At 48.2% G+C, this 19,229-nt stretch overlaps 5 protein-coding genes across 6 annotated transcripts; 3 read left to right on the forward strand and 2 right to left on the reverse strand.

Moving 5' to 3' along the window:
- Positions 1–25: 25 nt before the first annotated feature.
- On the forward strand, positions 26–3,289 carry SPPG_01681. Of its 2 annotated transcripts, none has more exons than XM_016750002.1 (7): positions 26–194; positions 261–386; positions 444–504; positions 576–632; positions 707–1,444; positions 1,513–1,587; positions 1,650–3,289. In XM_016750002.1, exons 1-7 carry the CDS (start codon positions 157–159, stop codon positions 3,075–3,077), a joined length of 2,523 nt encoding a protein of 840 aa, XP_016612290.1. In that variant the 5' UTR covers positions 26–156; the 3' UTR covers positions 3,078–3,289. The 2 variants fall into 2 exon arrangements, with proteins under 2 accessions (XP_016612290.1, XP_016612289.1); XM_016750001.1 differs by having other exon boundaries at positions 447–504.
- Positions 3,290–4,950: 1,661 nt separating this feature from the next.
- Positions 4,951–8,337, reverse strand: SPPG_01682 (uncharacterized protein). The gene is made up of 2 exons (XM_016750003.1): positions 7,534–8,337; positions 4,951–7,460 (listed from the first exon to the last, which is right to left on the reverse strand). Exons 1-2 carry the CDS (start codon positions 7,789–7,791, stop codon positions 5,196–5,198), a joined length of 2,523 nt encoding a protein of 840 aa, XP_016612291.1. The 5' UTR covers positions 7,792–8,337; the 3' UTR covers positions 4,951–5,195.
- Positions 8,338–8,461: 124 nt separating this feature from the next.
- On the forward strand, positions 8,462–13,884 carry SPPG_01683 (uncharacterized protein). Its single transcript, XM_016750004.1, has 18 exons — positions 8,462–8,786; positions 8,856–10,184; positions 10,250–10,379; positions 10,441–10,509; positions 10,574–10,696; positions 10,756–10,929; positions 10,984–11,079; positions 11,143–11,360; positions 11,419–11,551; positions 11,610–11,896; positions 11,963–12,238; positions 12,312–12,539; positions 12,604–12,813; positions 12,877–12,991; positions 13,054–13,071; positions 13,135–13,284; positions 13,349–13,542; positions 13,610–13,884. Exons 1-18 carry the CDS (start codon positions 8,763–8,765, stop codon positions 13,694–13,696), a joined length of 3,861 nt encoding a protein of 1,286 aa, XP_016612292.1. The 5' UTR covers positions 8,462–8,762; the 3' UTR covers positions 13,697–13,884.
- A 68-nt stretch (positions 13,885–13,952) lies between these two features.
- Positions 13,953–16,445, forward strand: SPPG_01684 (small GTP-binding protein domain). The gene is made up of 4 exons (XM_016750005.1): positions 13,953–14,396; positions 14,458–14,892; positions 14,964–16,076; positions 16,147–16,445. The coding sequence occupies exons 1-4, from the start codon at positions 14,178–14,180 to the stop codon at positions 16,297–16,299; spliced, it is 1,920 nt and encodes a 639-aa protein (XP_016612293.1). The 5' UTR covers positions 13,953–14,177; the 3' UTR covers positions 16,300–16,445.
- On the reverse strand, positions 16,342–19,165 carry SPPG_01685 (uncharacterized protein). Its single transcript, XM_016750006.1, has 4 exons — positions 18,827–19,165; positions 17,034–18,748; positions 16,803–16,952; positions 16,342–16,719 (listed from the first exon to the last, which is right to left on the reverse strand). The coding sequence occupies exons 1-4, from the start codon at positions 18,880–18,882 to the stop codon at positions 16,535–16,537; spliced, it is 2,106 nt and encodes a 701-aa protein (XP_016612294.1). The 5' UTR covers positions 18,883–19,165; the 3' UTR covers positions 16,342–16,534.
- Positions 19,166–19,229: the final 64 nt, after the last annotated feature.

A 19,229-nucleotide genomic window follows, 5' to 3' on the forward strand; every position in this document is an offset into this window, starting at 1 on the left:
TCTGTCCGATAACGCGCTTTGCGACGCTTCTAGCAGCTGCCAACGCGATTCTGGTGGATCGAATTAAGCTACCACACCGTCGAAGCTGCTCCATATTGACCTCCGCATGGTCTTTCCCGTATCCGCACCTCTGTCTAACTCTTCTGCTTGTTCGATATGGCTGAAAGGGCCAAAACCGCGCTCCGACCCTTCAGGTGGATTTTGCGAACCGCTGTTTGATATGCGCCTATTCCCTTACTGAGAATAAACGTGTGAGTTAGTTCTGTTAACGTCCACTCGACCCACGGCCATCCTCTCGGAGTGCAAAATGGCAAGTCTCAAAAGATGCGCATGACTGGACGAGTCGAAGATGGGTCTGGATTGACGGAGAAGCAGGAGACCTTGAGGTAATACATGAAGACAGTCAACATGAGATGTACCCACTAACAACTAGAGTTGTGAAGTAGACCAGGGAGTACGACAAGCTTGCGGAATAACATAAAGGAGAGGCGGGTTTCTGCTCAGGTTCGTAACTTTTCGCAGACTTGCGTCTGCTCGTAATTCGCGAGACTCGGGCTGACGGATATCACGTATAGAAAGAAAACCTTGGAACAGAACCCGGTGTGTCAAAAATTCCCAGAGCTAAATCCGTCGTAAGTAGATGGATTCAACGGCGTAGTAGTAGACCAAAGCTACGTATCTCATTACCGCTTGTTTGTCTCCCCAGACTACCTCCAGTAAAGTGAAGCCCGTCCCTGACTTTTCAAAATTGCACCGACAATGGGAATCCAAAATCTCGCAAGGAAAATCTCGCAAACCTACTAGCACAACGTTCGAACATAATTTACCTGCGACTGCCGCCCGTCCCTCTACCAGTTCCAAATCTCGTAAACCTACCAGCACCTTATCTGAACATAATCCATCTACGACTGCCACCCGTCCCAGTACCAGTCCAAACGGTTCACCTTTGGATGATCCAACTAAGGTCCGAATTACTTCTTCGACCGCACCTCCACCTCCACCTCCATCATCAGTCCCTTCCACTGCCTCACGTACATCAACGAACACCGGTCTTCTCAAAACCGGGCTTCAAGGGCCAGCCCGAACCGCTGTTAGAAAGCCCATGCGAAAGCCGCCGGTTAAAGAAGAATTCCACAATGAGGCACTGTCCGATATCTTGAATAGCACAGACACAAGGGATCTGGACTCCCGGCATACATTGGCGCCGAGATTGGGAAATCCGAAGCGGCTAACATTAAATCCTGCGAAACGCGTAACACGGGTACCTGTTGAGGATGAGTTCAACAATGCCAATTTGGCGGATATCTTGGACAGCAATGATGCGGAGCAGCTTGATGCACGAACAGTGAGGCGAACGACGGGCGCATGGGGTTTGGGGAATCCGAGGCGGCTTACCGTTAGTCGAGGAACCGCCAGGCGGGCAACGGTTGCAGTGCGACATCAGGTCAGTGCAATTATTTGAACCCTGGAATGTGCCCACGGCGTCGGATGCTTAAAGTATTGATATTCTAGGGAGCAGATGATCAGACGAAACGAGCGTCCATGTATGCTGGAGCCATCCGTGTTGCACGCAAGAATCCGACGCAGGTTTGTTTATCTCACGATTTGTGTAAATTGTGAATGCTGCCAAGCTTACTTTTACCTTCCAGACCTCTCACCTGAGCAATGAATCTCCATCCCCGTCGAAGGATGTCCTCTTACCCATCCCTGCACCAGAACCAACAGCAGATCCAGCGCCCCTCTCTTTACTTCAGAAAGGAATGGACGAGTACTTTGCTCGCCGTAACAACCCACCTAAAACTCCTTCCATGGTGAAATTTGTCACTGCGCCCACACCAAGGGAAAAACAGCAAAGCCTCGCTCGAAAAATGGGTATGATTGTTGCTGAGACGTTTGGAATGACTCCTCAGAGAACTGTTACTCAGGGCGTGCTGGACATTGCACGGACACCACGAGTTGCCAATCTGACCCTGAGACAGAAGTTTGAGGCAGAAAAGGGACAAGACGATACCGTGATTGAGCGCGGCATGAGGACGTTGGAAAAGTTGGTGGACGATGTCCAGAATCATGTTGGAGGCGGGTACGAAGATGAGCGAGTGGAGAATGGTAATGGTGTGCCAGTGGACCATGCAAGCTCTGTGCTCGGCAGTTTCTCTACTGCTTCCCACGGGTCTGAGCCATCGGTAGAAACATTGCAGAGTGCATCGAGTATATCAAATCATTTTCAAAACTCTCACGTATCGGACACTGGAACATATATGCAGCAGGACAACCGTTTACCACCATTCAGCGCCATCGCCCTCCCCTTAATACCGCCAGTGCAGTCCCTGATGCTACTTCCCGTCGGTCAGCCGACCGTTGTTCCCCTGGTGGGACCACCGATACGGCCACTGATTCCAAATCCGTTTGAGGTGCTGGATATGCAACCCCCTACTGTCGGCTTGGTCAGACAAACGCACGAGAATACTGAGCTGGAGTCAGTGCATGAACGAGACACGAGCAAAACGGAGGTCGGCAATGGCTTTCCAAATCCAGTCCACAATGCAGTTTGTGGTACCCAGGCGCCAGCTCCGAGTATAGCAAAGGAGTTAACCTTTAGTACCTTTACCTTAGTCCAACCTGAAAGATTGAGTGCAACAGACGACTCCTGGCGTGACGTTGTGGGTATTACTTCTGCCCCTTTGGACAGTTCTGAAGGGCTAGTGGCCAATAGTACGAGCTATCATGACCAACAGGCATCCACGGGGGAAATATCTTTGCCCGCACCAACCAATTTGGAGATTGCGTCCGTTTCCAATGTCCAGTCAACCCAAGCATGTAGTTCCACCCAAACGAGGGACGCTGCCATCCCTAACGCCCAACCTGAAAACTCACCACGTGCCAGCCCACCAAGTACCGCCGAAACATCGCGAAGGAGACGACGCAGTTCACTCCGACGATCTTCAGTTCCTGATGTCGATCGCATTCGGGAGGAATTAAACCAGCTTGAGCTTGAGGAGGCTGAACTGCTGAGGCTTATGGAGGAATTGGAGGACGGTGAAGAGTTCTCCGATGATGAAGGGTGGGCGGAAGACTGAGTTTTCGAAAAGTTTGGCATTTTCCTTTGGTTACCATTGTTGTTAATGTCATTGTATAGTGCATATCAAACAGAAAAAATCGATCAATCTTTTTATAAACATTTATATACCCTACACTAAAGGTATTACAATTATATGTGGCCATCTCAAAACATACAGCATGAACTATCACATGTATATATCCTAGTGCAATATATGCATAGCTATATAACCTATTCGAACTGCTGTTGACATTTAAGCCAGTAACAAGGGGTCATCAATCCACATGATTCCGCACTTCCTTAGAATTAGAAGAGCACTCCTGCTGACCTTCTGGTTCATGTTAACAGGAATGGTCACCAAGTGTAGTCCTTTCGTTCTCGTCAATGTTTGCTCCACACTGGCTCAGGGTTTCCACTTCCCTAGTGGCATCGGCCGATTCATATCCAGTCCTTTCAGTAGGTATTGCGGCCCAGTGGAAGGCGGGCGCTTGTTTAGAATGTGTTCCACCTCGTACAGATCCTGATGGTAGGGTATCTGGGAAGTGTGTTCCAATTGTTGTCTTTGCCCTGTTATCTTGCCATAGATTGTGGTGTCCACGGTTTTGACGAATGGGCGGGTGGTGGGTAGAGGTCTACTTGTACGAAGGTTTTTGCAATGAAGAGGCTTTTGAACCATATCGCTCTTCAGGATTGTGTTCACTTGTTGATGAGCTGCAATTAGTCTGAAATCGTAAGTCTTTACCTTTTGGCTCTGTGTCTGTTGCGTTGGGCGGGCGGGTAGATCTCCGCTTGCATGGAGATGCGTCCGATAATTCAGCTTACGAAGTATATGGTTCATCAGCACTTTTGTCGATGACCTTGTCCTCCTTTCCGGTGCTGCTACCAGATTTCAAACGGGGGGAGTCCCTTGTAAAGTAAGATAGGAAGGGGCACGCCAGCAAATCGTCCCTGGGCACCATCTTCCTGTCGTGTGGTCATCCTCGAACTAGGCATGGCACCCGAGTTTTGTTTACCAGGAGACGCCTCAAGTGCTTACAATCGGAACTGCGTGCTGGCATTACGTCCGTGGGGCCTTGAGCATTACCAACAGTAGGTATAATTGCAGGCATATCACTGTGAGGCGTAGATATAGGTATGAGAGATAAGAATTGACCTTTGACGGCTGGTACTCCAATTGACGTACAGCCGCAGGCGTACTAGTATATATGCCCATCGTATAGTTCATCTTTAGTCTTTATGGCTACGAACCCATTTCAGATATTCTCCAAGTGATCTCCAGTAATGTTAACTCTCCATAGCGTCCCTCCTGGCAGAACCGTTTTAGCCTTAATTACTCCCAGCTGTGTTTCATTAGACGTTTTCCACTTGCAGTATGAGACTATCCTCATCAGGAAAGGTCCCCACTAGCCAACAGTGATATCCTCCTCAAATATATGGACCGCACCGTTAAGGATACCTTTCATTCTGTCCATGGAGAAGGTACGATTGCAAGATCTGTTGGATTGACAGCTTGAGTTACAGGAACTGGGCCATGTCTAGGTAATCCAATTTGTTTAATCATGGCCTTCATAGCAGACATGTATCAACACTTTGACTTTTTCATCCCCAAGTTACTACACGACTGGAGTAGCTACTTCCAACAGTTCAAGCATTTTGCTTACCAGGTCCAAGAACTAGATTATAAAATGACCGAAGACCAAGAGATTGTACTGTCTCATATATTGCCTTACCCACACGAGATTTTACGCAGCGAGTGTGATAATGATTGTCATTTAGTATCCCTCATTAAAGCCCGGCAGGAACTGGAACATAGTCGAAGGAATGTCAGTCATCTAGCGGGAATATGTACCAAATGAAGGAAGGACAACACGAAGAAGTCAAATACAGGCTATTGAAACTGCAGAAATTACTTGATGACTGCCGTGACGGGCTTGGGATATGCACTCGATGCAGATCGTTCTAGCATCCTCATGATCATTAAACGTCACAAGGATAAGTCCTTATCAGATCACAAAACCGTATAGACTTGTGGTCTGTTATTCCTATACGTATTTAAATTTCGTTGCTATATCGTACAATATAATAAAACTTGCGACCTCTCACAAAACCATAGTCCCTAATGCTCGTCTGTGATCCGTTATCCTCCTACACGCTGTTGCCCGCTCTGAGGGACTTGCGGATGCTGTTGAGAACACTCGGTACTCTTTTCCTCCCTTTGGGTACTTTCCCCCCTGGGAGCATCCCCCGCAGGCCCAGTCCCGGTAGTGTATACTGATGACCCTCCGGCTGGAAACAGCTGCACTCTCTTAGCCGATAGGATAGTGGGAGTTACGGTGGTAAGCTTTCCTCTAACCGATCCTTTATAGGAAGCATTTGGCAATGCTTCGCCGGTTGCGGGATTTTGTTTCATTTGAGTTAAGGTCTCATTCGAAGTCGCAGCATCTGCCAATCGTTGTCTGTCGCCCGTGTTCTCAACAAGCGCTTTGGCTTGGGCGGCAACTGCATCTAACGAGGCTTGAGCTGCATTGAAATTTTGTGCTGATCGAGGTGAGGTTGGTTCCCTTTGCTTTGGTGGTGGAGATTTCAGAGGCACTCCCGATCCACCGACGAACCGATCTTGTAGCTCACCAACAATGGCGTTTGTGCCACCTGGTATAGTACTATACCGAGTTTTACCATGCGCACTTGTGGGACTTGTCACTGCAGAAGCGCCCCCACGAGGGTTTTGGTTGGAACGAACGGGGGAGGCCGGAAGTGGCTCGGATGGAGGAGCTGGAGATCTGGCCGTTTGCAAGGTCGGCGGCTTTGGTGGGGCGCGGTTAGGTGGTGGGATTGTAATGGAAAAAGCAGATTTTGGAGGCCTGGTAATGGGTGGAGGTTGAACCGGACTTTGATCCGTTTTCTGTTGCTGGGATGAAGTCTGCAAAGTGACTGGCTGCTTCTGGACAACGTTCACATCCGGTCGCACTTGACCAGAAGGTGACATCTTTGCCTCCGCTCTGGTCGAAGACTGTACTTGAGACGAAGGGGCAGCACTGAATCCCTGTTTGCTAGTCGATGCGGCTCCTTGTCTCGGTATTTCAACTGTCAAGCTACCTATCGGTCCAGGTGATTCCTGTCTTCGTTTCCCTTGGGAAGCCAAAGATTGCGGAGGAACTTGCTGGTCAGTCTTAGCTGAGGTTTGAGATGGGTTTTGTTGGAAAGGGGATTGAGGAACCACCGCCTTCACTGTATTCATTGGGATGTCTTGCTGTAGCGGGGATTTTCCTCCACCATCGGCTCCTTCAGCCTTTTTGCCGGGCTCCTTGGCCGGAACGGCGGAGTGGATGTCCCCAACCTTCGGTACCGCAGTTGAGTCCGATTGTACCGGTTGTGGTGGACGCATATCAACCGGCTTTGCCATTGCAGCTGCTCCTAACTTAGCCGGTCCACCAACCTTTGCACCAACGTCCTGAGCGGGTACAGGAGAACGAACATCCGCAGGCTTCATTACTGGTGGCGGTTCAGATCTTACGGGTTGTGGTAAACGGATATCGACCGCTTTGTTCATATTAGTGTCCCCTTTTTGACTCGGTGGAGGAACGGGTTTCGCATCCGCCCGCTTCTCCATATTATTCAGATTCCCAGACACGCTTCTGTCCATACCTTCCGGAAGATCGCCCGACACAGAGAATGCCGTGTCAAAGAGTGCCAGCATCTCTTCAGCAAAAGAGGACGCTGATTCGTTGCTAGTAGCAGACCCACCCGTTACCGGCCGGCTAACCGCTGGGTGGGGATCACCTCCGACGACTGGTGGCACCAATGGAGTCATCGCAAAACCGCCACCCCTGCCTTTCTCAAGCTCGGTAGTTCCTGCAGACAAGATGGAAGATGGGGCAGGGACCAGGTCTCGAGACGAACGTCTAACTTGCGGTCCAATTGGAAATGACGGAGGGGTTGCCGTTGGTGAGCTTCCTACAGGTTGGATAGGAGGACGGAATGGAGGAAGGTTTGTCACATGCTTTGCATAGAACTCGGCAGCCGCCTTTGCTTCAACTTCTTTGTCAAGCACGACGACATCCGCGTCCCAGGGATTACGAAGGATAATTTTACTAGGATCTGTTGGGTCCGTCTGTGGAGCTGTTAAAGCGGGTTCGTTGTTAACAGGCGAGCCCGGTGCAGGGACGTCCGAATGAGCTATTGTGATAATGTTCGGTTTTGCAACCCGAACAGGTGCCGGGGACGCCTTTTCACTCTCGCTCTGAACAGGTTCCTCGTCATTCCAAGCCTCAAGGATGATCGCAGTGGCAGCCCCGGCTTCCTCTCCGCTCTCCTCCTCCTCAACACCTTCTTCACTCTCCATAGACGGTTGGACTACAACGATATTTCGTTGGATATGCTCTTTCACAACCGGCGGAAGAATCTTATTAAAAGTACAATCAATTACTATCGCACGTTACAGACAAATGAAACGCCGTTCAGTCACATATACATACCACCTGGTGATGAATTAAGTTTTCTTCCCTGCTCTGCAAATGCTCATGAGCTCCATTCTTTGCGCTAGCAACTTCGGCACGGCCTTGGTCATGTCCTTGACGCGCAACGCCTCCTTGCTTGACAGACTTTCCACTTTCCAATCCGTGTTCTCGTCCAGGTGGGAGCGTTTTAGCAGCATTATCTGGTCTCGTTGGGGGTATTTTATCTGGTGGTGGGGGTATCTCTGCTAGACCAGTACGGTGCGTCGATTGCTCCATTTTTTTTTTAGTATGGGTTGACTTTGAAAGTAAGAGGAGCCTTTGGCAAGTCTTGCCCACAATTGCTTATGTGTTGCTGACGAACCGTGGGCGGTGTACCACTTCCAGATGCATCCAACCAAGCTAAAAATAACTCGGTAAAGGTATCATCCAACAGGAGAAGGATGTACCTATGCTGTTTTCAAGTGAGGTTTTCCCAGTTAACATGCATGTGTTCGTTATGAACGGTATGGCGTATCGGAGTTTGAAAATGTGTAAACGCACAACTCGAGGAGTAACTAGTTTTCGTTCTTTATTTCCATTTCTCCATTTACTTTTATTATGATGCACCTAAACCTAGACATGTCAAAATAATGGGACACTCAGTCAATATGAAATGTCAAACCTCATTATGAAAGAGGAGAATGACAACAAATGCAAAAGTAATTGTTGCTTTCAGATACCGGTAGCTGGTTTTGACGCAAGCATAAATTCATATAAAGGCTTCCATCCTTTCAACCTTTCATCATCTCTGCGGGGTGCTCTACCAGTATTCAGGTGCATCTGAACACTCTGCTCATCGGTAAAGATGTTCGAGCAAGGAAGGCCCAAAAACTCCGATGTGGCACAGTTGTCCATTTCCAAGTGGCTTGGCACCTGTGGACAACGAGAGTAAGCGAGGTGATCTTCACCATTTCCAACCCTTTACCAGCATCTATACCCAGCGTCGTTTTGCTTGCAGACTAATATTTCCAGTACAAATCCTTGAACGTACGGTACACAGCCGGTGTACTCTGTCAAGAGCTGTCTCTAATTCCCGCGCTGCGCACCTGACTCTTCACTTTTGTCGAAAGGACTCTCATATCTCTCGGGGCTGGCTGCACTCTACAATCTTTATCCTCTCCTATCTTCCGCTGTGCTGTTCAATGTGTCAGATCGGAAGTCATTCTGCAGAGTCCAATTTCTGCTGCAAGTGTTAAACAGTCGGAATCATGACAACCGATGAAACTGATCTGGTGGGGATCTTTGAACGGCCTTTATTATGCCTGTTTTTTTAAAGCACTCATTGCTTAACTTGTTGACAGCGACCACAAACAATCAACTCACTAACAGGAAAAATTCAAAACGGTGTACATTTGGTTTCCGGCAAACTTGACAGTGATCCCGAAAGTCACCCTGACTATCCTCCGGCCCCGGAGGACTTCACCACAACCGAGGAATCCGACTCTAATGTTCCACGCACTGATGAGGAACATGCTCAAATGAGCGATAGAAGTGTATCTCAGCACAACAAAACACAGAAAAGCGATGTAAGTCTTCGGCAGGGCACGAAACGTCGGCCGACGGACAGTACTTTTGAGCAAAATGAAACGACAGCTGGGATTGGCGAAGAAAATGCAGCGGAGGGACGGTATCCCAAGAGGCGCCGCGCGGCCGCACCCATGAGCCAAGAGCCAGATCATTCACCTGTCAATCGGGGTTCCAGAGGCGAGAGATTGAGAGATAGAGACCGAAACCGCACTGAAAGCAGGATAGTGCGGCGCTCGTACAAGCGTGAGGAAAAATCCTTCAGAATTGACGCAAAAGAAGAAACGCTTTCGAGAAGTGGCAGACGCGTGAAAAAACCTGTGACATACTGTGTTTCGGATAGCTACATGTCGGAAGATCATATGGAGATTGTAAATGCCGACAGAACCCCTCAATATGGACTTCGAAGGTCTGACAGAAATAGGGCAAGTGTTACGGGTAGAGCACATGAAGGACAGAATGTTCTACACAGTCCCCAAACACCTGCAAGTGCAGGTCAGAAGAGAAGAACAAGGAATTCACTCGGTACCTCTTTCGCCGAGGATGCAGCACAGCAGGACTCTTTGACCGATGCCGTGCCTTTGATCGCAGATGACGAGGGGCGTTCAATAGACAATGACGGCGATGATGAAGATGATGGTGATCCTATCATTGCCTACTCCCGCGTGACACGCATAAGACGTAAAGTGGATGTGCCTTCCGCAGACATTGATGAAAGCCGCCATTCCACACCTCCGGTGAGCTCGAAGCGGAAACGTAACTTAGAAGATGAAGAGGATGAGATAGATCCAAATGCGGGGCCATACTCTCTACGGAAACGTAACTCGGGTGTAAGTTATGTTCTTAAATGGCCGACAGACGGTGGGAAAAAGAAGTCGCCAGAAGTGGATTTGGATGCATCGCTCCTCAATCAGTCACGACCGTTGAGAAATCGAAGAAATGTTGATTACAACGAAGGTCGAGCGTTCCGCCTACTGTATGAGACAGAATTGGGTGGACAAGGTACTGGCGCCGAGGATGGTCGGCGATGGTCTTCTCCCCCAACCGTTCGCCCCAAGCGGCTGCCAATGGCCAGCACTGTGGGAGGCAACGTTTTGAGTTACGATGTACGGGATTTTTGTTGCGGTGATATCTTTGACGCCTCAATACTAACGACTATTATGTCTGGCAGTCGGAAGACGAGGATGATATGGGAAAACCACTCTTCCAATATGCACGATGTACAGCGCTTCTTGAAAAATGGCCTGCCGGGAAACAAGATGAAATCAAAGAAAGACTTCGAATGCATCTTGATAATAATGGTGCGTGTATTTCTATTCTGTGCTTTGTGCCCCTGAACTACAATTGATGTCGTACAACCAGATTTCCCAACCATCAACGCCACCATCCAAAATAAGGTCACATTCGACATGATTGGAGGCCATGAAGATCGTGAGTGTTACGTCCTGTGATATGCTGTTGCTGAACCGAACGTTCTGCTAACATCTTCGACCAGACGTGAAAACCATACAGGAGATGATAAAAATTGCGCTTCTCTATCCTGAGTTGAATAAGGAGGTGGAGGCCATCAAGGGAGTGCTTTTCTATGGTCCACCTGGAAACGGGAAGACGCTCATGGGTGAGTCCGCAAGTCGATAAATACGTCTGCGTCAATGCTAAAAGCATGTGCTTATTTAGCACGAGCCATAGCATCAAGCTGTTCAACATTCCAGCAGTCAGTGGCATTCTTTGAATGTCACGCGGCCGATATCCATTCGAAATGGTTTGGTGATTCGGAGAAGCATTTGAAGCGCCTGTTTGATCAAGCTAAGGCAAATCAACCCGCTATCATCTTCTTTGATGAGATAGATGGTAATTTCTTAATTTCTCAGAGGGTTTCCTGCATGTTGTAACTCCTTTTCGCAGGAGTCGTACCCGCTCGGGCTTCGGGCGAGAACGCGACACCTCATAATACGGTCGTGACTGCGCTACTAACTTTGATGGATGGACTGGAAAACCGAGGTACTTTTGGAAACACCATGTTGAGGATGATGGACAAATTTAATGAGACAACGTGTTTTTCAGGTCGTGTGATTGTCATTGGCGCAACAAATCGGCTGGACACACTTGATCCGGCACTCCTGCGTCCAGGACGGTTTGACCGAAAACTTCAATTCAAGCGACCAAATCTTGACGCGCGAAAGAAAATTATTGACATCAAGACAAAATCGCTTGGTTTGGAGAACTCTTTGATACAAGAATTAGCTGCTGCGACCGAAGGATATAGTGGGGCGGACTTGAAGGTGAATCTAGAGACTTGCTGCTTGTGGATCATCCATAAGGGTGCTGACTTGGGTGAAGTCTGTCTGCAGCGATGCCTACTTTAAAGCGTTGCGAAGGACGTATCCACAAATTTACGATAGTTCGCATAAGTTACTCATCGACGTCAATGCCATAAGAGTGACCAGGCGCGATTTTCTACAAGCTCTGCGCGGTAGGCCCCCTATTCGCTTCTATCTTTTGATCATTGACCACAACCTGCTTCTCATTAGAAATCAAGCCGAGTGCCGGTCCATCGGACGCGACAAGCTGTCCTCCCTCTTCCCATATTCAGACTCTTTTATCCAGTACTTGGGAGCGTGTATTGTCTCGACTAGAATTGATCCATAAGATTTTTATTCGACGAAGTTCCGGAGCGTCAGCAAGCGTATTGCAGCCGCGGATACTGGTTGCGGGGCCTCCCAGATTAGGACAAGTGCAACTTGCTGCTGCGTCCGTGTCGCGACTGGTAGAATGGGGATTTCGTGTGGAGTTGCTTAGACTGGGCAGCAATATAGAGGTCCGTGTTAATTCACTGAACTAGATATCAGTAACGATGACATTAATTGCAGCTCGGTTGTTGCAGTCAATCGACGCAGAGATTCACCATGTACTTGATGGCCTCCGACTGGAGCCTCTTCCCGCAATTCACATTCCTTCTTTTGAGAAATGGAGCCCTGAAGCCATCGAAGCTCTGGATGCACGTTTGGAAGCAGCGCCCCATCCAATCTTGATCCTCGCCACTTGGGAACAGGGCGGTACTGTACCAAGGGTAGCTCGGCGGTTTATTTTGGGTCAGCGCAAGGATATCAACCAGATGATGGGATACCGGAGCATGTTTCAATTGACTGAGCCAAGCCAGGTAATTTCTGCTATCTTACAAGCATGACCGCAATTTGATGGATGAAGAAATCTTACGTTTTGGAATATTTTAGGCCAAGCGCAGGGAATTCTTTTCACCCATCCTAGCGCTTATCAACAAGCAAGCGGATCCTGCAGAAGCCGCGTTGCCTCCAACGGCTTTGATGGACCTTCCGATTGCCCCTCACCCACCTGCGCCTGAGCTCACCACTGCGCAACGGAAAGCGATTGACGCCAAGTGTTGGAGTGTACTCCAAGATCTGAAGCAGCGGCTGAGGACATTCCACAAGGAGATTGGCAAGGTGCGTGGGACTCTCGACGAGATCGTCGTATCCTGCGTGGGCTAATGCGTGGATGGCTGTACAGACAAAGTTCCGGACATTCTGCAATCCAGTGGACATTGAAAAATACCCAGACTATCTCGAAGTGATTTCGGAACCAATGGATCTGGGATTAATGATGGGCAAACTCGATCAAGACAAATATGAAACGCCGGAGGACTGGCTTGCGGATATCGAGCTGATTTGTCGTAATGCAAAGGAATACAATGAGGCGCGCTCAGACATCGTGCATAAGGTGGGTCAGCCTTGTATGCCTTGCATACTCGATAGGTAAAGCGATTAATTGGTAGTTCAAAAGGCATGTGAGCTGCGAGATGATGCACATTCATTTGTACAAGCTATACCCAGCAAGTATCGATTAAATTATTTACAATCTATGTTGTGGAGACGGGCAGAGATGACAAAGCAGTCAGGTAAGTCATATCACTATGTCAGTGTCTGCGATATGAGGTCAATGACCATTCAACTTGTGCAGTTTCAACAGAGGATGAAGGTATAGTGGTTGTGGTAAACTCCTTAGGAGTAACTGTTAGTCACACTCTTCATTCACATTCAGAAACCCCAGAGTCACCTAGCGAGCACCCAATACCACCCTTACCAATCGAGACGGCAGAGATGGAAACCGATATCCTTCAAGACCGTACCAGCGTTAATTCGCCAGACCTGGAAAGTCGCCCCCCCACAGAGGGCCATACCGTACACATAGGTTAGTTGCTTCACATGACCGTGTTGGACAATTGCGCCATGGGGTTCTCACTCACACTCTACAGGGGATATATCTGATCTCGGGGCAGTTCCTTTTGACTCAAAACTTGTTCCCAGTGCTGAGCTAGCGCAACTAGAAGAGCACCTGTTGGATGTTACGGAAGGAATGGACGTGCGCAATTTAGAGATGCTGTATCAGGTGCTGGAAACGGAAATCCAGGGTCTGGTAGAAGAGCCAGATCGGAGGGTGGTGCTTGCGGTAAGGAATTCAATACCAGAATCTGTGCAATATTGATATTTAATCCAATGTGTTTTGTTGTCTCTAGGCTGTAAATGAGAGGCTCGAAGCCATTTTGGAGTGGCAAAACCAGCATGACCAATCGGAGGACGACGATAATGATGAGGCGGATTGAAGAGGGTCGCGTGGTCCGAAGGAGGGGCTCACGGATATGTAAAATATTCTACTCACACACTCTGTAATTCTTCTTTTACTTGCAGCTAATAATGCGCAAACGCAGAGTTTGCATGTATATAGATACTGGGGTAAGGAAATATGGGTAGTGATCGAGATGTCAATGTGCTGTGGCGCGGTGATGCTTATATAATATCATAATTTTTTTTGCAATTCAAAAGCGCGACTGACGTGGCACAGTAGGAGGGCCTTCTCTTGGGACAAGGCCAGCTGGTGGACTGACGGGTTTTTTCTTTGGTCTTTTTGTTTTCTTCCTTTTTCTTCAACGTCGACTTGCTTGCGGTGCCATTTCGAGTCGGTGTTCTTGGTTGTAAAAGAGACGAGTCACGCATAAGCAAAGACTCTACTGGGCCTTACTCAGTACCGGAAGACGACATACTTTTGAACCCTCCCTTTTATCTACTTTTTTCACCCTTGTCGCCATGTCAATCTACAATTTCAAAAAGGTGCAAGTCGTACCGTCCGCGACGGACTTTGTCGACATTGTTCTTTCAAAGATTCAGCGCAAGACGCCTACGGTCGTCCACGCCCACTACCAAATCTCCAGGATTCGTCAATTCTATATGCGCAAGGTCAAGTTTGCGCAAGACTGCTTTGATGAAAAGTTGGAACATATTTTGGGTGATTTTCCAAAGTTGGATGTAAGTCCATTCTTTAGTTGAAGAGGCCCTTGAACTGTCTTGCTAATATGCAAAACTTAAGGAAATTCACCCATTCTACGCCGATTTGATGAACGTACTCTACGACCGTGACCATTACAAACTTGCTCTGGGTCAAATTAACACGGCAAAGCATCTCATTGACAACGTGGCAAAAGACTATGCCCGCTTACTCAAGTTTGGTGACTCTCTCTACCGATGCAAACAGCTTAAAAAGGCGGCTCTCGGACGGATGGCCACCATCATGAAGAGACAAAAGGACAGTTTGGCATATTTGGAGCAGGTTCGACAGCATTTGGCCCGTTTGCCAAGCATCGATCCCAACACCCGAACATTGCTGGTCTGTGGGTATCCAAATGTGGGGAAGAGTAGTTTTATGAACAAGCTGACGAGAGCGGATGTGGAGGTGCAACCCTACGCATTCACAACAAAGAGTTTGTTTGTTGGACACATGGACTATAAATACCTGAGATGGCAGGTTCGTAAGAGGCGACAATGCTGTGGCTTGCAGTACTATAGATACTGAGCGTTGTTGTTCTTACTCTTTAGGTGATTGATACCCCTGGAATCCTCGACCACCCGTTGGAAGAGCGCAACACTATTGAAATGCAGTCCATTACGGCACTTGCTCATCTTCGTGCATGTATCATGTTCTTCATAGACCTGTCCGAACAATGCGGCTACAGCATCGCTGAGCAAGTTAAACTTTTCCACGCCATCAAGCCTCTATTTGCCAATAAGCCGACTCTTCTCGTGATCAACAAGATCGATGTTATGAGGCCAGAGCAACTTGGACCCAATGAGAAGGCTTTGATTGACGAGATTTTGAGCGATGATGAAGTGACGATGGTGCAAATGAGTACCTTCACCGACGAAGGAGTAATGGATGTGAAGACAACTGCCTGTGATAAGCTTCTAGCAGCGCGTGTTGAGATGAAGATGAAGGGGCAAAAGGTTGGCAATATTCTGAACAAACTCCACTTGTCTCAACCGGTGGCACGCGACGACCGAGAACGTCCTGCCGCTATTCCGGAAAGTGCAAAGATCCGCGTCAAGTATGATCCCAATGACCCTAACCGCCCGAAACTGGAGAAGGATATCGAAAGAGAACAGGGTGGTGCAGGTGTTTACAACGTTGATCTCAAGAAGGTGTATCGCCTGGAGAACGACGAATGGAAATATGACACTATCCCCGAGATCATGGATGGAAAGAACGTTGCAGACTTTGTTGACCCTGAGATTGAAGCCAAGCTGGATGCCCTTGAGCGAGAAGAGGAGCGTCTTATCGCCGAAGGATTCTACGAGGAGGAAGAGGAGATGGTTGACGAAGAGGAGCAAGCCATTCGGGATGCGGCTTCTGAAATCAAGGCCAAAAAAGAGCTCATTGTTCAAGCACATCGTGCATCCAAAGGCAAGAATCGACCCGTCATTCCCAAAAAGTCTCAAATGCGGACTGTGGACGATCTGGAAAAGCAACTGTCAACAATGGGAGTGGGCGCTGATGCTCTGCTCGATCGTGCACGAAGCAGAACTCGTAAAAGGGCGCGATCAGAGTCACGAGCGGAGGATATTGTGCGGGAACAGAGTATGGCTCCGAGCAGCAAGAAACAGGCTACGAGTGTCGTACGGGACCGCAGCGTAATGGGATTGCGGAATGCAAAGGTAAGAACAGAAAGGCAGATTCATACTCTCCTGCATGCGACAAGTAGTTAATCCTCTGTCCCTTTTACAGCAAAAGGCAGTTGCGGAAAGTATGAAGAAAAAGTCACAAACGCAGTCAAACTTGTACGCCAAGGCTGGAGAGTCCGACCGCGCCATCCAGGTCAAAAAGCCCAGACATCTGTTTGCTGGCAAGCGCAGTACTGGAAAGACAGATCGTCGTTAGGTATACGGCAAAAATGGTGGGAAGGGGAATGGGGATTTTTTTTTTCTTTTTGTATTTTATTTAATTATGAGCTGCCGTTTATTTGTCAATGTGTATAATACATACATTCGCGTTGAATGATATATTCTGCGCGTAGACTTGCAAAATACCGCTGCCATACATGCTTGTGTTTTATATACAAGGGAGCCGCCTCGCTATAACGCTCCCCCTATTCATCGATCCTCTCCTGCTCGCCCTACACCTTAGCATGTTCCGTCCGGCTCTTCACAATCTTTTTTCTGATATGCGGCCAGAAATGTCTCAATCCATATCTCTCCTGCAATGCAGGTAATTTCCAATCCTGACCCGTTACCCGCTTTCTGCAAATGTGACTACCGCATTTACAATCAAAATCCGCTTCGTCATCCGCATCAACAGTGGCTAGTTGAGGGAGAAAATGACCAGAATGTTACAACTAAAAATGACCATGGCATGGTGCTCAATGTGTTGAATTTGGGACTCACCGTAATCATATGTCAGTTCCTCTCCCTTCTTGATCGGTCGTCGGGCTACCATTACATCGTAAGTATCTTCATACCAGAGGTTGGGATCACAGTTGTGGTTTGTATAAAAGGATGCATCCACTTCATAAAGGTACGGAGCTACAAATATGCCTTTTGGACAAAAGTTGTTTTTCAGATGAACATTTTGCAAGTAGCAAAAAGCGAAACACCAAAAAAGACGTATAAACATACCTTCCTCCGCTTGCTCAGCCATATGTCCCAAGAACTCATCCATGTAGTCAGACTTTCCAAATACCTCGTCGTCTGTTCTCAACGACACTTCAATGGGGCCGCGAAAGATGATTTCCCCTTCATGAATATCTTCTTTGGCGTATTGGCCTGTGCCTTCTGTCTCACTTTTTTTAGCAGAGACTTTGGGATTGATGTAATATCCGTCCATGAATTGAAGGTCGGAAATCTCGGGATAGTAGGTCTTTGCGGGGATACCACCGAGTTGACGATTGTAAGATGTTGTTTTGACTGCGGCTAATTCGTCGTATAGGTAACCGAGGAGTTCTGGGGGTGAGACGTATGTGTTCCAATTTGCAGCGGTTGCCACGGCATATCCGCGTGCAGGAAACGTTGTCAGGATGATGTAGCCGCCTTGGTAGCTCACTGTTACTGTGAGAGATGGTGATGTGCCTGGAGGCATATGGGGATCAGGTTGAGTGGCTGGGAGGGGATAGGATGCGGTTGTGATTGAGAGATCTTTATCTTCTGGCGCATGGGCAAATTCGAGACCTTCACGGATTGAATTGATGAGGTGTTCCTCATTCGCGAGTGTCGATTGATTACAGCCAAAATATTCTCTCTGCCAGGAGCGCCCGGTCACTGTGTCCTCGGGTATATCTGTTGCTTTGATGTGAAGATACGGAGCGTAGTTGCGGCTTGTGGTGGTCTTTGGTTGCCGAGTACGGGTGATACGTTCAAGTTCGTCGCGAATCCATGTGGGAGGGTTGAACATGTGAATGTGGGATTGAGAATCGTAGTATTGCGGATCCCCTACTGCCCTCCGTTCCAACCAATCCTCGATATATGAAGGATGTAATTGTGTTGGAGAGGGAAGTGCATCAGAGTTGGTTGCATAATGATACACCCACATGGCAGAGTTTAGCGGACGAAATTGTGCGGCGGTGTGAACGTGTTTGAACAAGGCGGAAAGAGACTCGTAAGGTCCCCAGTTGTCGGGTGCGTCATAGCTGATTGAACCTCGAGAAACAGCCAAAATGCCTCCAGGAAGCAGACGACTTTGGGCGAGTTTATGGACATTAGGCGATGTCTCATGCACATCAAGGATAATGACATCGAATCCTGCGTTACTATCACGTAGATAGTCTACGGCATTGCCGTGTGCTCGCTTGACGAGACCGAGCGGGTCGTCGTATGAATAGGGTAAATGTGTTTTTATGAATTCCGCAAGCGGCTCGTCGATTCCGGCCCAAGTGATGCTCGCCAAGGTAAAGTATCTCAACGCTTCCCTCACCATTGTCCCCTCCTCGTTTCCCAGGACGAGCACCCGCCTCGGAAACGGATGCAATAATATGGCTGGATGAACCAAGGCCTCACTGTGCATGGCTTCGTCATCTGAACATGACCTCATCCAACCGTTTTGAACCAAGCATCGTCCTAATCGAGGATGATCCAGTATTATGTAGTCGCGGTTCCCTATCGAGTCCGCTGTGATAATCTTGCCCTGAGCACCATGGTCCCCCCACATCCGCTGTACATTCCAAGTCGGTTCATATGAAAACTCTAAGCGTCTTTCATCTCCTCGATGTGCAAAGATTGTGTTGGCAGCACGATCGTAAAATAACGTGCAGAGAATCGTCAGGCCTGCCGCTATTAGGAAGATGGCACGAGAAACGAAAATCATGACCTTGCGTCTTCCAAAAGCTCCAGTGGCTTTCCTGATAGCAGAAATTGGTGAGGAGAGCATTTAAAGCGGCAAAGCGGAATAAACTGAAAAATGCAGGAGAACCACGTACTCCACGACATTGGGGATACTCAACCGTCGATGCGAGGGCTGGTGAGGAGGTGCCATAAAAGAAAAATACACACGAGTCCCGAGCTACCTCCTTGTCTTGCTTTGAGGACTTTTAACAAAGTCTTTTGGGAGCTCTTTCTCTTTGTTTTCCTATTCCCAAAACAACTCTATTGTTCCCAAGGGTGGCGAGTAGGCACAAACGAGCGCAAACAAAATCCCACTTGAAAACCATGTAATATATTCTCAATAGCTCCTTGCCGTCGCCACCCTGAAAGGCAATCTTGCGTTGAAATGTTGAGAACGTAGAATGCAGAGGTCTCCGCCTCCCCTCCATTTGATTACTTACTCTGAAACACTGTTTCAAAATAAAATTAAGAAACGGCATAATTATAAAAATTCTCTTT

The sequence above is a fragment of the Spizellomyces punctatus genome (genome assembly GCF_000182565.1).
Source record: "Spizellomyces punctatus DAOM BR117 chromosome Unknown supercont1.2, whole genome shotgun sequence".
NCBI lineage: Eukaryota > Fungi > Chytridiomycota > Chytridiomycetes > Spizellomycetales > Spizellomycetaceae > Spizellomyces > Spizellomyces punctatus.

What these genes read in the sequence shown, in the direction of transcription:
- SPPG_01681 (XM_016750002.1), top strand. Translation starts at nt 157, where the DNA reads ATGGCTGAAAGGGCCAAAACCGCGCTCCGACCCTTCAG. An exon ending in GAGAAGCAGGAGACCTTGAG is followed by an intron (nt 387 to 443) that starts GTAATACATGAA and finishes AGAGTTGTGAAG; the next exon opens with TAGACCAGGGAGTACGACAA. An exon ending in CACGCAAGAATCCGACGCAG is followed by an intron (nt 1,588 to 1,649) that starts GTTTGTTTATCT and finishes TTTACCTTCCAG; the next exon opens with ACCTCTCACCTGAGCAATGA.
- SPPG_01682 (XM_016750003.1), bottom strand. Translation starts at nt 7,791, where the DNA reads ATGGAGCAATCGACGCACCGTACTGGTCTAGCAGAGATACCCCCACCA. An exon ending in ACTTAATTCATCACCAGGTG is followed by an intron (nt 7,461 to 7,533) that starts GTATGTATATGT and finishes ACTTTTAATAAG; the next exon opens with ATTCTTCCGCCGGTTGTGAA.
- SPPG_01683 (XM_016750004.1), top strand. Translation starts at nt 8,763, where the DNA reads ATGACAACCGATGAAACTGATCTG. An exon ending in GCAACGTTTTGAGTTACGAT is followed by an intron (nt 10,185 to 10,249) that starts GTACGGGATTTT and finishes TATGTCTGGCAG; the next exon opens with TCGGAAGACGAGGATGATAT. An exon ending in GCTCAGACATCGTGCATAAG is followed by an intron (nt 12,814 to 12,876) that starts GTGGGTCAGCCT and finishes GTAGTTCAAAAG; the next exon opens with GCATGTGAGCTGCGAGATGA.
- SPPG_01684 (XM_016750005.1), top strand. Translation starts at nt 14,178, where the DNA reads ATGTCAATCTACAATTTCAAAAAGGTGCAAGTCGTACCGTCCGCGACG. An exon ending in GTGATTTTCCAAAGTTGGAT is followed by an intron (nt 14,397 to 14,457) that starts GTAAGTCCATTC and finishes GCAAAACTTAAG; the next exon opens with GAAATTCACCCATTCTACGC. An exon ending in ATAAATACCTGAGATGGCAG is followed by an intron (nt 14,893 to 14,963) that starts GTTCGTAAGAGG and finishes CTTACTCTTTAG; the next exon opens with GTGATTGATACCCCTGGAAT.
- SPPG_01685 (XM_016750006.1), bottom strand. Translation starts at nt 18,882, where the DNA reads ATGGCACCTCCTCACCAGCCCTCGCATCGACGGTTGAGTATCCCCAAT. An exon ending in AGTATCCCCAATGTCGTGGA is followed by an intron (nt 18,749 to 18,826) that starts GTACGTGGTTCT and finishes TTCTGCTATCAG; the next exon opens with GAAAGCCACTGGAGCTTTTG. An exon ending in GGCTGAGCAAGCGGAGGAAG is followed by an intron (nt 16,953 to 17,033) that starts GTATGTTTATAC and finishes TTTGTCCAAAAG; the next exon opens with GCATATTTGTAGCTCCGTAC.